We start from the raw sequence: 14,258 nt of genomic DNA, 5'->3' as shown, positions 1-14,258 counted from the left end.
ATTGAGGCTGTGCTTTCACAGAGGGGGCGATGTGGTGTTTGAAGAGTGATCCCCGCTGGGTGGTGTTGCTTTTGAACAGTTTGCACTGATGAGCTGATGACAAGATCCGTGCATGACGTGTGCACTGGCCTGAGGATTTGCCTTTGATGGATTTCTTTTTGCCTCAGTCATCCTGACTAATAAAGCCAAACATGGGCATGGCTCTGCTGTTGATGCTCAGGGCTGCACCAGGAAAACTTGCTCCTACGCTGATGGCAGCTCACGTGAGTAAACAGTAAAGTCAGTCTGACTCACCGCAAAGAGACACACACCTTGATTTACTGCAAAAAATAGCCACAGACTGAACAAAGGTTACAATTGTTACTGTTTCAGTTTTCATTGATTATTAGGGATCCACACTGTCATTTCTGGAAAACTGAGGTACTTCTAAGATCTTTATGTTGGACCTGCTGCTACAAGTGCTTTATCTGACAAAGTAAACTCATCTGCCGCATCTAACTGAGTCAATAGTTAAATGCATTGGGCGGTAACTTGTAGATACTGGATGGAATGTGATGGATGGATGGATGGAGAAGTTTTTGCCAATTCCTTTTTATGTTCAACTTCCCATTTTTATGCATTTTATTCCTTTTTTTCTCTTATTTAAATAAAACCCTAACATGCATATCATTTTAAAAACATTACAATGAGAGAAACATAAATCTAAAAACAGAAATATAAATATATTATATATTAATGTATATAAATATTAAAAAAACAGGAAAGTTAACAAAAATGAGTATAAAGGTGTTTTATTTGTGTTTTGTTGTATGTAAATGCCTTTTATAAGACATTGAAACTTTATATGCATTTATACATACATTCCCTTTTGTTTCAGTCACTGTATTTACTTCAGTCTCAGTTTGGTAGTTAGGTTTAAGCAAAGTTGAGTCATATTGACTTAACTCATTGTCCCAAACTATTTCATTACTGCTCGCCCTGCTGTTTGCAAATACATCCGAAACGATTCTTTTCTAATCCCCTGTGTCTCTCTGGTCTCATTGTTGAGTCTCTGACACTTGATTAAAATGTAATCACACATGAAATGCTTTATGTATAAAAAAAAGGAAAAGTGCAGAGCTAAATGCTGCCATAACTGCTGAGAAAACACTCTCCCTCATAATCATTATTCCTGCAGATACTTCATTATGTTTATGTTGGACTCTGGGAGCACATCTGTATATCTTTGTCCAGCCAGACTGAGCTTTGGAAGCTTTGGCCAAACGAGAACCTTTTGCGGCTGAATTCAAAGTTTACTTTGGGGTCACAGTGGGAACTGTGTTTTATGGAGCAAAGCTGAAGCTCGTTTGTGTGGTTTCTTTTAGAAAAATGGGAATATTGAAGCGAAGTTTGTGCTGAAGTTAACAGAGGATTTAAGAGTGTGAAGATTTTATTATCTTTTTTTCCTGGTGAAACATAGCTGACAGATTCAGATAATATGAAAACAAAAAAGACACATGATGAGTTCTCAGGCAATAAAACATCAATGCAGCAAATCAAGAACTGATAATTTGAGTAATGCATTGTTATTGTTATTACAGCAATACATTATAAAATGGATAATGATGAAATATTTAAAGTTATTAAAAGATAGGATGAACCAAAAATAAACAGTTCATTTATCATTTTTGTTAGATTTTTTTTTCAGGATGTGGAAAAAACAACTTTTAGGGAACAAAAAAATAGTAATGAAGAAGCAAGAGGTGCAAGTCATCATGGGAGGTTCCAAACCCTTTTACATGAATAAAAAATTAAAAAAAAAACACATCAACTTAAGCATCAGAACTCACCTTTGTGGCTGAATGTGACTCTTGGGACAGTCTGTTTGATCCCCGCTCCAAAAGGAAAGGTAACTAGGAATATCAGTCCCACTAATGGAACTCCTGGATGGGACAGAACCCAAACCCTTGTTCCTTTAATGCTGCACTTACTGCCAGACAAACAGAACCGATCCCCAGCATCATTTGGACTCTGCTTACTCTCTGCCTTCATGGCGTGTGTGGGAAGTCTGTCTGCTTTCAATCCTCTGCACAAACCTGCGGAGAGACCGGCATGAAGAGTCAAGGCAGGGAGGAGCGGTCACAAGTGAGCATGCACGAGGGTGTGTGTGCATTCTCTAACCTCACAGGGGACGTGTATACATGCCTATGTTGTGGCCATTCAGCTGTTTCACCATGGAGCCCTGCAGGCATGTCCCCTTTCCTTTGCCCATCCTACCTCAGCTGTTGCCTGCCACCGGGCTTTCCTTTTGTATTGCTGTTAAATCTGTTTGCCCCAAACAAAGGTCACACTAACAAAACAGCCCCTTTCGGCTATCCTCCCACTAGCCACTTCTCTTTCACCCTCTATCCCCTTCCGTACCATTTCACTCCAGCATTTCATCTAATTCTTTGCTTAAATAAAACGTTCCTTTAGTTTTTCTCCCTTTGGCAGAAGAGCCTGTCACTTACTCTTTTATATCTTGTAAAAAATGAACCATGTCCTGTTAAGGACTTCACGGCAGACTAAAAAGGGCCCTGTGACAGACATTTATCCATCCTCTGAGAAGAGAGTGACACTGAGGTGAACATCAGCTGAAAAATTAGCCTCTCTGTCACACATATGCTGATGACTCTGGCAGTGTGCACTGGCTTAACAGGAAATAACAAGTCAGACAGATAACTTTAGAATACTCTTTGTTTAAAGGAGTTTAAGTGTGTACTCTGTCTCTTGGTTCGGACCAAGTCTCCTTAATTTGATCCAGATCGAGTCTTGAACCTTGCATTTGGTCTGTTTGCTGCCGTCTACCGCAGATTTCTGTTTTAAACTATAGGCTGTAAAAACAACTAAAACTCTCTTCAGTCATTGGCCAGGAATTATGAGGCTGAGCAACAAGAGAAGGAATACTGGAAGTTCTAAGCTTTGCAATCCTTGTCAGGGGAGTTCACTTATTCAAACTTTATATTTCGCTGACCAATTTTGAAAATCTGTATCAAGGTCTGGTACAATACTTACATTAAGGGGGACCTGGTTGTAGGCAAGATAGCGCCCAAACAAAATAGTAAACTCATCGTTAGCCAGAAACAGAAATGTCGCAACTGTAGCCAGAAGCTGAATTTGGGTATCTATACTAGAAGATTCCCAATCCTAACTGTAACCCGGGTCCAATGTTTTTCAATAATTTGTGTTTATACCATGTAGATATAAAAAAACAGGGTGGAAAAGCAATGTGTATCACATTAAAAGTTGTTTGGATGAGTTTGGATTGATCTAACCCCATTTTAATGAGTTGCTGATGCATCTCTGCTCCACGTTTGTCCCAGGTTCTCTGCTTACATCACGTAAAGACCGGCTACGGTGGACGTTTGGTTCAGTTGTTTTGTATTCAGACTGAGGAGACTCAGAGCAAACCAAAGCTCACTGTGATTGGAAACAAACCAGGACCACCTCAAAAGATGGGTCTTAGAGAGGGTCCTGGACCTGGACCAGGGTCCACTTGAGTGTATTCAGACTAAAAATTTGTTCTGCATTATCGGAGGGAAACAAACTGTAGTTCACTGTACGCAAACCAAATGTATCAAATCTGAATACACCCTAAAAAATATATTTAAAAACACAATATATATGTGCTGTATTTGTGCCAGCACAAACAAATGTATAAATTAGTTTAAGAATTTTTAAAATATTCACCTTCTTCTATCCTGTTTTCAAAGCTTCTAGTAGAAAAGAGGGTAAACTCCCCAAAATAATCTTTTTTCAACTTGCATTCCTGTAATTTTCAAAGCCCTCAAGCCGCTAATTAACTAGACAATTAACACAAAATGTAATGAACGCATCAAAAGAAAACCTCCTCCAAAGACCTTTTTACTGCCCTCATTACTCTCCTTCTACCCCCATCCGAGATAACACCCGTCAACTGTCAAGTGACAACATAAACAGGGTCAGGCCAAATATGCAGATGGGTCACACACAAGAACACACCACCGAATCTGCATATACACAACACTTGAGAGGCATTTGGTGCGACACAGCTTTATGTCGAGTCCCGTCAGGATAAAGAATTCACTCCTCTTTAGAGCTTTATTGTGAAAAACACAGCCCCAGTGGCACATGACACGAAGAGCAACATGTCTGGACTTTAGTTAGCAGGCTGATGTTTATTTAAGATGAAAGTTGTGCTCCGTGATGCACCTTCGGGGTTAGGGAACACACACGCTGACTTGTCCTTGTGTGATGGATGAGTAATTAACAGAGACTGTGAAAGTGAGGAGGATCTAATCCATGTTTGCAATGTGACAGTCGTACCGCTGCTCGCAGGGGCTTATGCTTTCAACAGTGTCTTCTGGAGAGCAGAGACAAGATTTCAACCACATTTTTTTTTTGAATAATGCATCTGTTTTCACAGTTTGAGTGCCCACATCTTACAAACGTCTCACCTCGTCTAAGCATGCCCCATAAATAAGGAGCAAAGTAAGGAGACTTGCATCAAAAAACCTCCATGAGCAGAGCAACCATGACTGCTGCAGGGACAGAAACAATGGAATGTAGAAATGGCAGAGAAAAGAGGTGAGATGAGAACGACGACAAACAGCACGTTTGCCATGTGGGTTAAGCTAACACCCTTATTTCCTGGCAGCTTGAGTCCCTGTTATCTTTGGCATAAAGGCCTTCACTCGGTGCAGGGGGTGATGGGAAACAATTCTGACAGTGATGGTGACAGATTTAAACAAAGTGGTGCTGCCTGCTGATTACCTGCCAAAATATAGGATTCTTTTGGGTATAACAGCCTTCATATGTATATATAAACTCCTCTGATTTTAAAATTGTAGCTCAGGAATTAACAAATATTTGATGATGTCATCGTGTTTATATGGAGCCCCTGAAGGGACATACTGTCAAAGTTTTTAAAAAATATATTACTGGTTCAGGTGTGCACCAGAAATTATTTGGTGCCCATCTGGTGGGCAAACTAAACGTATATGGTGTGCACCTGAAACATTTTGGTGCGCACCACAAACTAGAAGTTAAAAAAATAAAATTGTAGTTCTGGTTTCTTGCAGTACATTTTTTAACTGGTTTCTGAGTTTTGATTTCTTGTGTGCACCGGAAACTAGAAGTAAAAAAAATGGTACATGTTTCTGGTACACAACTGACACAAACTGGTGCACACCAGAAACTAGAAGTAGAATTAAAAAGGGTTTTTGGTACGCACCAGAAGCTAAAGTCTGATTTCCACTGAGCGTTCTGGTTCGGTCCAGTATTTTAAATGTTTCCATTGTCAAACGGACCCATTAAACAGTACTGAACCGTACCTCTCGAGGACCCTCATTAGTTGTAGATCCACTAAAAAGTGAAACGGGACGTTTGGCGCAGAGTCGGTGTTGCCGCCTGTTGATTGGCAGAAATGATGACGACATTAGAAAGCTCCAATATAGCATTAAGCTAGCCTTTCGGTTTTCCTCTTTACTGCAGTATTCATCTTAGAATCTTCTTTTAAACAACAATAAATTCCTGTTATACACGATATAATAAAAGTAAAGCAAGAAAAAGACGAGCTGCTGGATGGCCTACATTGTTGTTGCTTTTCTAGTCATGGCACCAGAATGACACAACGACACGCTAGTGGTCTACACCACCCATGCACCATGAAACAAACCACTCAATGGAAGCGAGGCTTAACTGAGTGGAAATGCTCGTCAGAATTAACTGGACAGTATTGTACCAATCCTTACCGGAGTGGACTGTACCGAACAGCTCAGTGGAAATGAGGCTTAAGTGGTGCATACCAGAAATCAGAACTTTAGCCAACATTTTTCAATTGCAAGTAATGTCAGATCCGGTAGAGAAGATACCTCACTGCAAATTCACTTTTTTTGTCTTGTGCAGCAAATGAGCATAACTATTGCAGCTGAGTGCCTCTTCTGATGGACATGTTTTGCTCATCTGTCTTGCTACTCTTTTGCTGGACATTATGACCCTTAGACTATCTTGTGCGGTCTAGATGACCCCACCCTTACATTTGTGCTCCCATGATAAAGGTGGACACATGTCTGCCATGGACACCAGTAAAAATCAAAGATCAGCGAAAAAAAGAGTTCAGTGTGCCATCTTGTGGGTTCCAGATGACCCCACTCCCAACGTTACCTCACCTCAGAAAGCACAAAGTAGTTTAGTAGCAGGAAATGCGGCAGAAGCTGCACTAGTTTTTAGAAAGGAGCAGATGGTTAAAAAATGCTCTCACTGTGGGCATTTTTGCAAAGACCACCCCTAATGAGGCATTTAGCAACACCCAGGTGCCCCGTGGAGTAAGCTATTATCAGCACCCCCATCTCCACAGGACAGAGTGCATTAATATGGCTATTTGTCTTGATCCTCTGACCACAGGCACTGACCTGGCAGAACAACATAGGTAATTGTTTCGAGCTCTCATGACTTTAACTGTTTTTCTTGGCTACAGTCAATCTTCTTTTTTTTTTTTTGCTTTTTTTTTGCCTTGCGTTTAGGCAAGCATGTAATTCCCCTGTGAGTCTGTGTGAGTTCATGTCTCATTGCGAAAAATGCAAGACGGCCACTGAGCCCGTGCGTGCCTGCCTGCCTGCAAATGCATTAAATTGGAAATTTTTGGCATCAACTTTAGTCACAGATTGTAGCTATAAAATCAAATATAGCTTTGCTGGGACAAGGTAGCACCACAACCACTCATTATTTACTTTATTATAGTATGTGCTTAAGAGAAAGGGACGTTTCTCTCATGCTCTACAATAAGTGACTTCACAGAAAATCGAAAATAGCAGCGTAAGCCCATGTGTCCAAATGCTATTCGCAGATTTGATCTGATGGGTGCAGGATTTATGTCAGACCTGTCAAAACAGTGTTAGGACCACTCTGGATGCCTCTGCATTACCATATGCTGGAAATGAACTCCGACGGAATATGAAACATGGGATCATTGTGGCAGAATAAGGTTATTTCTGGAACACAGATCAAATACTCCCACATGCAATTAGACAGAAAGCTTTTGGCAACTTTCCCTGCATGAGTCGATATTATTTTCTCTCATTTGTTAAGCCAAGTCATAAAGTAAACATCAAGGCCACAAGCAGAGACTCATCTAACCACAGACAGAATTTTACCTTATTTGAGTAAAAGAAATAGCATCTCCCAGCACAGTATACATTTCTTTGGAAAATTATATGTTTACTCAAGAACTGAACACACAATAAACTAGCAAAATACTTCCTTACATGCAAAAGAAAAGATGTGGAAATGTGGATCTGCATCAGATCGACCTCTCATGTGGAAAAAGTGTATCATATTGTGCCAAACATTCTAGTTAGGGGTATGCAACACCTCTTAGGAATTACTTTTTGTTCAAGGAAAGACTGTATTTCTTCAAGCCATCTGCTGTCTAATAAATACAATAAATCATCAAATGTGGGTTTGCCTTTCTCATACTTGCGTCAGAGTCATGTACTTTTTTTTACCTTTTGAACGCATTAAAAACATGGAACATTGCTGGAAACCACTGGGCATAAAATCAGAGAAAGACGATGCCCAGTTTACAGGACATTCTACTGGAAATCCTCCTGTTATTCAAGTGTGCATCTGGATAAAATTCCATCCCCGAGGCTCTGCCTGTCTATCTTCTGCACATCCTTGAGCTGCTTTTGTTTAAAAACAGTTGTAACAAAATATTACAAAAGCCTGCTGGTATGGAAACCAAATACAGACAGGATGGATAGGGCTGCCTTAATTTGAGACTCATTTCACACTTAAATTTACGGGGTCTGTGCCAGCTTTGGACAACTGGCATACAATAAAGAAAATGTGGAGAAGGGAGATGTGATACTCGATCTGGGCTCAGACTCTTTAATAGTAGAAATGGAAACAAAACAAAAAAGCAGAGAATAAACAGTGTTACCGAAACTGACCCGCAGACAAACATGCTGGCGGGCTTTTGGAGAATCGATGGAAAAACAAGTGTCTCTCCACATCCTGCTGCTGGGGTGACACCAGTACGCAGCTCTGAATGTGCATGAACATTTGTGTCCATGTAAGTTAATACTAGCCAGAGGCCGGCAGATGGGAGCAATAGGGCAGTAAACAGTGACTGATGGATGTAAGCGGCCTCACTTGTCCTCCTGTAGCCTGAGGATACACGGGTACACTCATGCATGCTTTGCAACAGCTCTTCTTCAGGACGTGACTGCCATCCCATGTTTTGTTTTCTCAAGCAAAGCAGCACATTTATTCTGTTTATGTACAAAAAGCCGCAGCAAGATTATTACTGAGGAAGCACAAAGCTCCAGGATAGACAAACCCAGCCAGGATGTCTGCCTGCAAGTCATTGGCACCTAGCTGTTATTGTAGACTTTTCAAACATCACTGCAGTAAAGGTAGGAGACTTTTAAGTGAAGAATTGTGGAAAAGGGGTCCATATTTGGCGTGTCTGAGGAGTGTTTTGATAGCACTCCTCATTCAAAGTCGGTTAGGTTTTGGAAAAGCACCACTTGAGCGTTTGGGTTTTCCTTGACACAAACCGCACGAGGAGCTCCATGCAGTGGGCAGGAGCGGAGCTGTAAGCCATTTAAAACAAGGCTAAGCGCCAGCGCTCTGATTTTGTTTTAAATGGATAACATTAGATTAGTTCAGACATGAGACAGAGAGCAGGAAAGAACCACCTCACGCTGGACGCTTTTTTGGCACACAATGGCACCATTTAGAAACTGATTCATTCCTGCTGAGAAGCGATATCACTGCTAAGAAATTGGTTGCAGTCTTTATTAGACCATCTTTTCTGTGAAGTATTGGTGGAATGTGACTGAATCAAAAAGATTCGAGAAGATGGAATAAAAAAAAAAAAGTGAAGTGTATGCTCATCACAAGCCCTGAAACCCAGCCAGACAAACCAGAGCTCATCAGAAGTCTGCCCCTCTCTGCTCAGGTTCTGTCTCAGACACAACAAACCCATAAACCCACAGCTTGGAAAAAGTAACACAAAACTTTAAAAAGTTCTGCAGGCACAGAATAAGTCAGAGCCAGGGTGTTATATAGTCAGAAAGGAATAAATACATACAAAATGCATCTATACAGTTCTGCACACACCAGCAGTACGGCGTGATAATCCAGTGGCTTTGGAGAGATACTTTCTCTTTTTTCCAGAAACTTTCAATTCTCATTGACATTTTTGTAACAGAAATATATAAATTTAGAATTTTTCTAAATCTGCAATGTCAAATAAACAGATCCCACAATCTGGAAAGATCTTCTACCTACTTTTCACTTGAATAAATTAAGTCAAATTAGTCTTTAACTTAAATAACTTTATTTAAAATGGATTTTAAGTCTAAAGCATTGAAAATTGAAGACATTGAAGATTGAAAAGGGAAAAAAACACAAATAAAATGAGGTGCATACTAATAATATTAAAATACAAATAAGAAAATTAACAAAATTAACTGTTTATCAGTAAACACGCTAAAATAAAAGCTAAATAAATCAGATTTTTTTTATCTAATCGTTGATTTTAGTTGCAGAATACTGACAGAATCAAACCCGGATCAAAGAAGTGTTATTAGTGCGCTCATTGCGCGCTTCATCCCACCTGCTGGATCTTTTTCTCTTCACGTGTGCAGCACTGGAGCGCCCCTCTCTCAAAAGTTCAACAAAATGCAATAAAATATATATTTTTTTAAAAGAAACAGAGTATAAAACTCTCGCGCAGCTTAGTTCCGACCGCAGAATGCGCGGCGTTGTGCGCGCACCCGCAGAATTGGAGAAAAAAACTTCCCAGACATCTCCAGCCCTCTCGGTGTTCAAACGAGCGCCAAGTGAACTCCTGATCCACTGAGGGTGTTGATATGGGTGGGTGTGTCCTAGATGTGTGTGTTTTTTTTCTATGGAAGTTGAGGACGGATGACAAACTCCCACTTGTGATGATTTTAAGGGAAGGGCGGGGAACCTCTGTGCCAAAACTTATTTTAATATCCTCCAAAATGAATAAAAAAAATAACTTATTTTAATTTAATCATTTTTGAGCTGTTTCTTTACATGTTTTAAAATAATCCAAAGTGCAAATCCATGAATAATTTCCACCAATAAACGTTTTTTTTTTTCTTTTTACATATTTACTCATAAAAACTCCACTCAGATATTCCCCTTTCAGATTTCTACATGCATGACTTACAATGTGAAGATGTGGCAAGAAGCCTCATGTGTCTTATTTTCCTATTGGAGTGACTCATATGATTTTGCTTTTAAAAATGTGCGCTACGCCCCGGTGATAATCCCATAATTGTGAAGTTTTTCCTGTGTAAGCATGCACGCTCAGTCAAACCCTGCAGGGATCATCCCCGTAAACCTGATCTGATGCTCTGGGATTCCTGAAGTGCTGCTGAGCAGAAACTGCAGACAGCAGATCGGTCAGGGTGGGACCCTGAACTAACCACATGTCTTGGACACAAGAAGAACAAAGAAGCAGCTGGAAATTGCAGCTAAAGTACACAGAGATAAAAGAGCATATTTCCTAAAGATGGCCTCAGAGCCAAGCATGTGCTCAACTCACTTTTAAAAGCAATGTGGAGATAGCCAACCCTAAATTGCTTAAAAAAAGATGATTTATGCTCATCATTACATCTTGGAGATAATTAGCCTGTTGTCTGCTGTCATAACTATGTGTTCTCAGTTATTTTGATTGGTCCAAGTTACCTAAGAGGATTAGGTTATAGGTTTATAGGTTACAACAATATCCTCCCTCTCTGGTGGGGAAAAAGGAGGTTTAGTGTCAGGGTGTGCACTTCCTCAGGATAACTCACAATAGCAAAAACAGTAATGCTGAGCATCACTGACGTTAACAAAAAGTCGATTTTATCCATGCCCACTCCAGTGGGAGTTACATTAGACATTTTGTGAGCACAAAATTCCATAACTTGTGTTGCGGGAGCATCCTTCGGTCAAAGCAGTGATTTTGTGGGAAAATATAAATCATTTATTGATCAGGTGAATGATATGACGTTGGGTTACAGTCGGTATGGCCTTATAAAGGAAATGTTTAAAATTCCGTACCGGTCTGGACCGTTCAGTGGAAACAAGGCACACGTCTATCTGTGGCCCTGCAACTGATGATGCCTAGTTATGCTAAAACTATTAAAAAACAATAAAAACCACTAAATATGATCAATAGAAAACACATTTTTCTTCAGGTATTTATTTAGGTTCAAGTATATTTTAACAATAAGCAACCATATTAAATGTGAAATAACATAAATCCTGTTTTTATTGTTCCAAAACTGAGTTTGAACTTCCAGCTTTTGGGACAAAACCAACCTTTAAATGTTGTTTATGTCTGAACTGAGCAAGCACATCAGAACTGCTATTGGAGTTGATGACAACAATAGATCTTTCACATGAAAAAAAAAACTTGAAATCTCTGTTGAATTCCAACAAGAATCTTCATTCTAAACATTGTAATTTTAAATCAACTTTTCAACATTGAAAAATTAAAATGGAATGGTGTTTTCTTTTTCCAGAAAGCATGGTGAGTATGGACATTTTACAATGCTAAACATCTGATGGAAGAATACAAGGAAGATGAGGGAGCAGATATTTAGATTTGACAATGTAAACCTGTTTTTTTTTAGTTTTGTTCTTTTCATTTGCTTCAAATCTGTACTCATATCTCAAATCTTGAGATATGACCTAATCTGGGTGTGGTTTATATTCCATACCTTTTCCTCAGTAGAAAACAAACTACATGTTAAAATTAAAATCAAAACTTCATCTGTGAAAAGACAAGAGAACAGGAATTTATTCAAAGTCTGACTTCTTTATTCACTTCCAGAGCTCAGTTGTTTACAGCAGGAAACAGCTTTTCTTATAAGTCCCGTGATATTCACTGGGGAGATGAACTTGTGCCCAGTCACACAAGAAGTGTGTGTTCTGCTACAGAATGCAGAGCAATCTGCGAGTAATTTCCATCGTAATCATCAAGATCTTTGACAATGGAACAGTCATCCAGGCCTGGTCACTCAAAGAGGCTGCTCTGCTTAAGACACACACACACATGCACACACACGTGCACACAAGCTTAGCACAAGAACTGATTTACAAAAGACGATAACATGAACCGCCACCCGGCTCGATGTGCTCTAAAGTAACTGGAGCAGATCTAATTGTTAAAGATTGTTACTTATCAGTGATCAGGGAAAAGAAGTATTAATTAGTTCTCAACCAAATGTGTCAATATCCTAAAACGGGAGACAGGAATTCCTGGACAATTCAGAAGAGTCTAAACCGAGTACACCGCCAAAACGAAACATCACATGATCAACAGATTATAAGGCATGCCGGCAATGGATAGTCTATTTTAAAACTTGTGTCATGTATGGTGCATTATAAGGCGTGTTAAGCAAACAAAAGTCAGAGATAAGTCTATCAGTTAAGGTGTGTTCACACTAAACGCAATTTGTGCATCAGGGACGTTAAGTTTTAGTGTTAAGTTAATGTATAGATGTGATCGGTCCAGCAGCACAATTTGAGTGTCTGGTAGCAACGCATTTTCGAGTGTTGGGGTGCGATTTGGGCATTGTGGTGCGTCTATAATTCAAAAACCTGAACTTTGGCAATCAGAGATTGAACTTTGGGCACGTGACGTGTTTGGACATTGACTTACCATTGAAACTTGACGCCCCTGATGCACCATTTCCGTTCAGTGTAAGTGCATCTTAAGACTTTCTTAACTGCGTACATATAAATTCTAATTCTTGTTTGCAATATGCTACATGTTAGCCACGTTTGAAGCGTCAGCATATCAACAATAGCCTACCACTCCCAACCTTGTTAATATAAAAACTCAGTTCAACACCACTACTCGTTAATCGTGTTAGAGTATTTAGAATACCTCTTACTCCCATCTTTGTCTGCAACACATGAAAAACAGACTCAAACAAACATTACTGTGGTTATGCTAACAAGTAACCTAGCAATTTTTAACCTAGTAAAAAACAATAACTGCGTTAGCGTATTTACGATAAAACCCAAACATGTTTGGAATTTGCAATATAAACAGACTGATACCATTAGAACTAATGTTACCGTAGCTGCGCTAACTCCCAACTTTGTTAGTAACATTTAAAAAAACAAAAAAACACCACTGCTCATTAACCACACTAGAGTATCCGGATTGTAATGTGTGCTGTCGTTTTTTTTTAAATTAAGGCTTTTAAGTGTGCCTTATAGCATAGAAAATATGGTAGTTGAATTAAGTACACGTTGACTGATCTATTAACTATTTTTACTAAGGTGGGTGGACATGATAAAGATAAATGACCAAAAATTTGACAAATTATTTATTTTCTTTATCCTAAGACTTAAATATGATGAAATCCATGATGTATGACATAACTTCTGACGCTTGTGATTGTGTAAAAAGATTTGCTTCCTCACATCCACACACAAACGAGAGCACCCACACACACTGGCTCAAAACAAAACACAAACCACAGTTCTCTAAATGCAAGACAAACAACTGAAGCTGCAAACAACACAGTCTGGTATAAATAATAAATATTAGGCCCAATTAACTGCATTCACACAAGCACGCTTCATTTCAAACAGCACATTTCAAAATTCTACAAACCACACTGCCAAAGGTAAACAGTGAAGATGCAAAAACCACAGCAAAAACACACAAGCAGGGAGCAAAATAGGGTCAACACACCAGCAAAATGAGTTTGTTTTTGCCCCTTTCTGCAATTTGTTTGTTTTAGTTCTGAAGTTGTTAGTGAAAGAAAGTGCTTGAGCATGGATTGTTTATTTATTTCCAATGAAAACATGCGGCTTTGTGGTTTTACAGGCTGCCAGCCGCAGCAGGCCTGAGTGCAAAAGCATAAACATTAGGAATGTGTGAACATTTGGATGGTAAAGAGTGGACGAAGTATGGAATCCCAACATGTTTTAAAGGTTACAAGAAACAAAGTGCAACTCAACTCTTATCTTTGTGATTGTCTGTATTTTCAGCTTTTTTTTGCTTGTGAACAAAGTATTCTTATTACTTCTTCTTCACAATAAGATTACTCTGGTCCTGAAGCAATGCTGATATTCACCGGAAAACCCAAGAGGTATTTCTAAATATCCAAACTTCTCTGATCACCAATTGCAGGTTTAGCTTTGCCTAATGTGTTAGTCATTTGGGCCAGTGCGGTGGTTGATCCGGATGGGTTCTGCGGGTCGTTGGGTTGTTC

General features: G+C 39.4%; 1 protein-coding gene across 1 annotated transcript in view; it reads right to left on the bottom strand.

Moving 5' to 3' along the window:
- The window catches only part of sema3d (sema domain, immunoglobulin domain (Ig), short basic domain, secreted, (semaphorin) 3D), a 35,163-nt gene extending 24,731 nt beyond the window's left edge, over positions 1 to 10,432 (bottom strand). Inside the window, exons 1-2 of the mRNA XM_024282527.2 lie at positions 9,623 to 10,432; positions 1,830 to 2,075 (exon numbers count right to left, since the gene is read on the bottom strand). Of these exons, the coding sequence (XP_024138295.1) occupies positions 1,830 to 2,031 (202 nt within the window). The 5' untranslated portion in view covers positions 2,032 to 2,075; positions 9,623 to 10,432. The remainder of the gene's footprint in view (positions 1 to 1,829; positions 2,076 to 9,622) is intronic.
- Positions 10,433 to 14,258: the final 3,826 nt, after the last annotated feature.

Source organism: Oryzias melastigma, linkage group LG6 (genome assembly GCF_002922805.2).
Source record: "Oryzias melastigma strain HK-1 linkage group LG6, ASM292280v2, whole genome shotgun sequence".
Lineage (NCBI taxonomy): Eukaryota > Metazoa > Chordata > Actinopteri > Beloniformes > Adrianichthyidae > Oryzias > Oryzias melastigma.
Note: the sequence above shows the minus strand (reverse complement) of the source record. Positions and strands in the feature narration are given on the sequence as shown.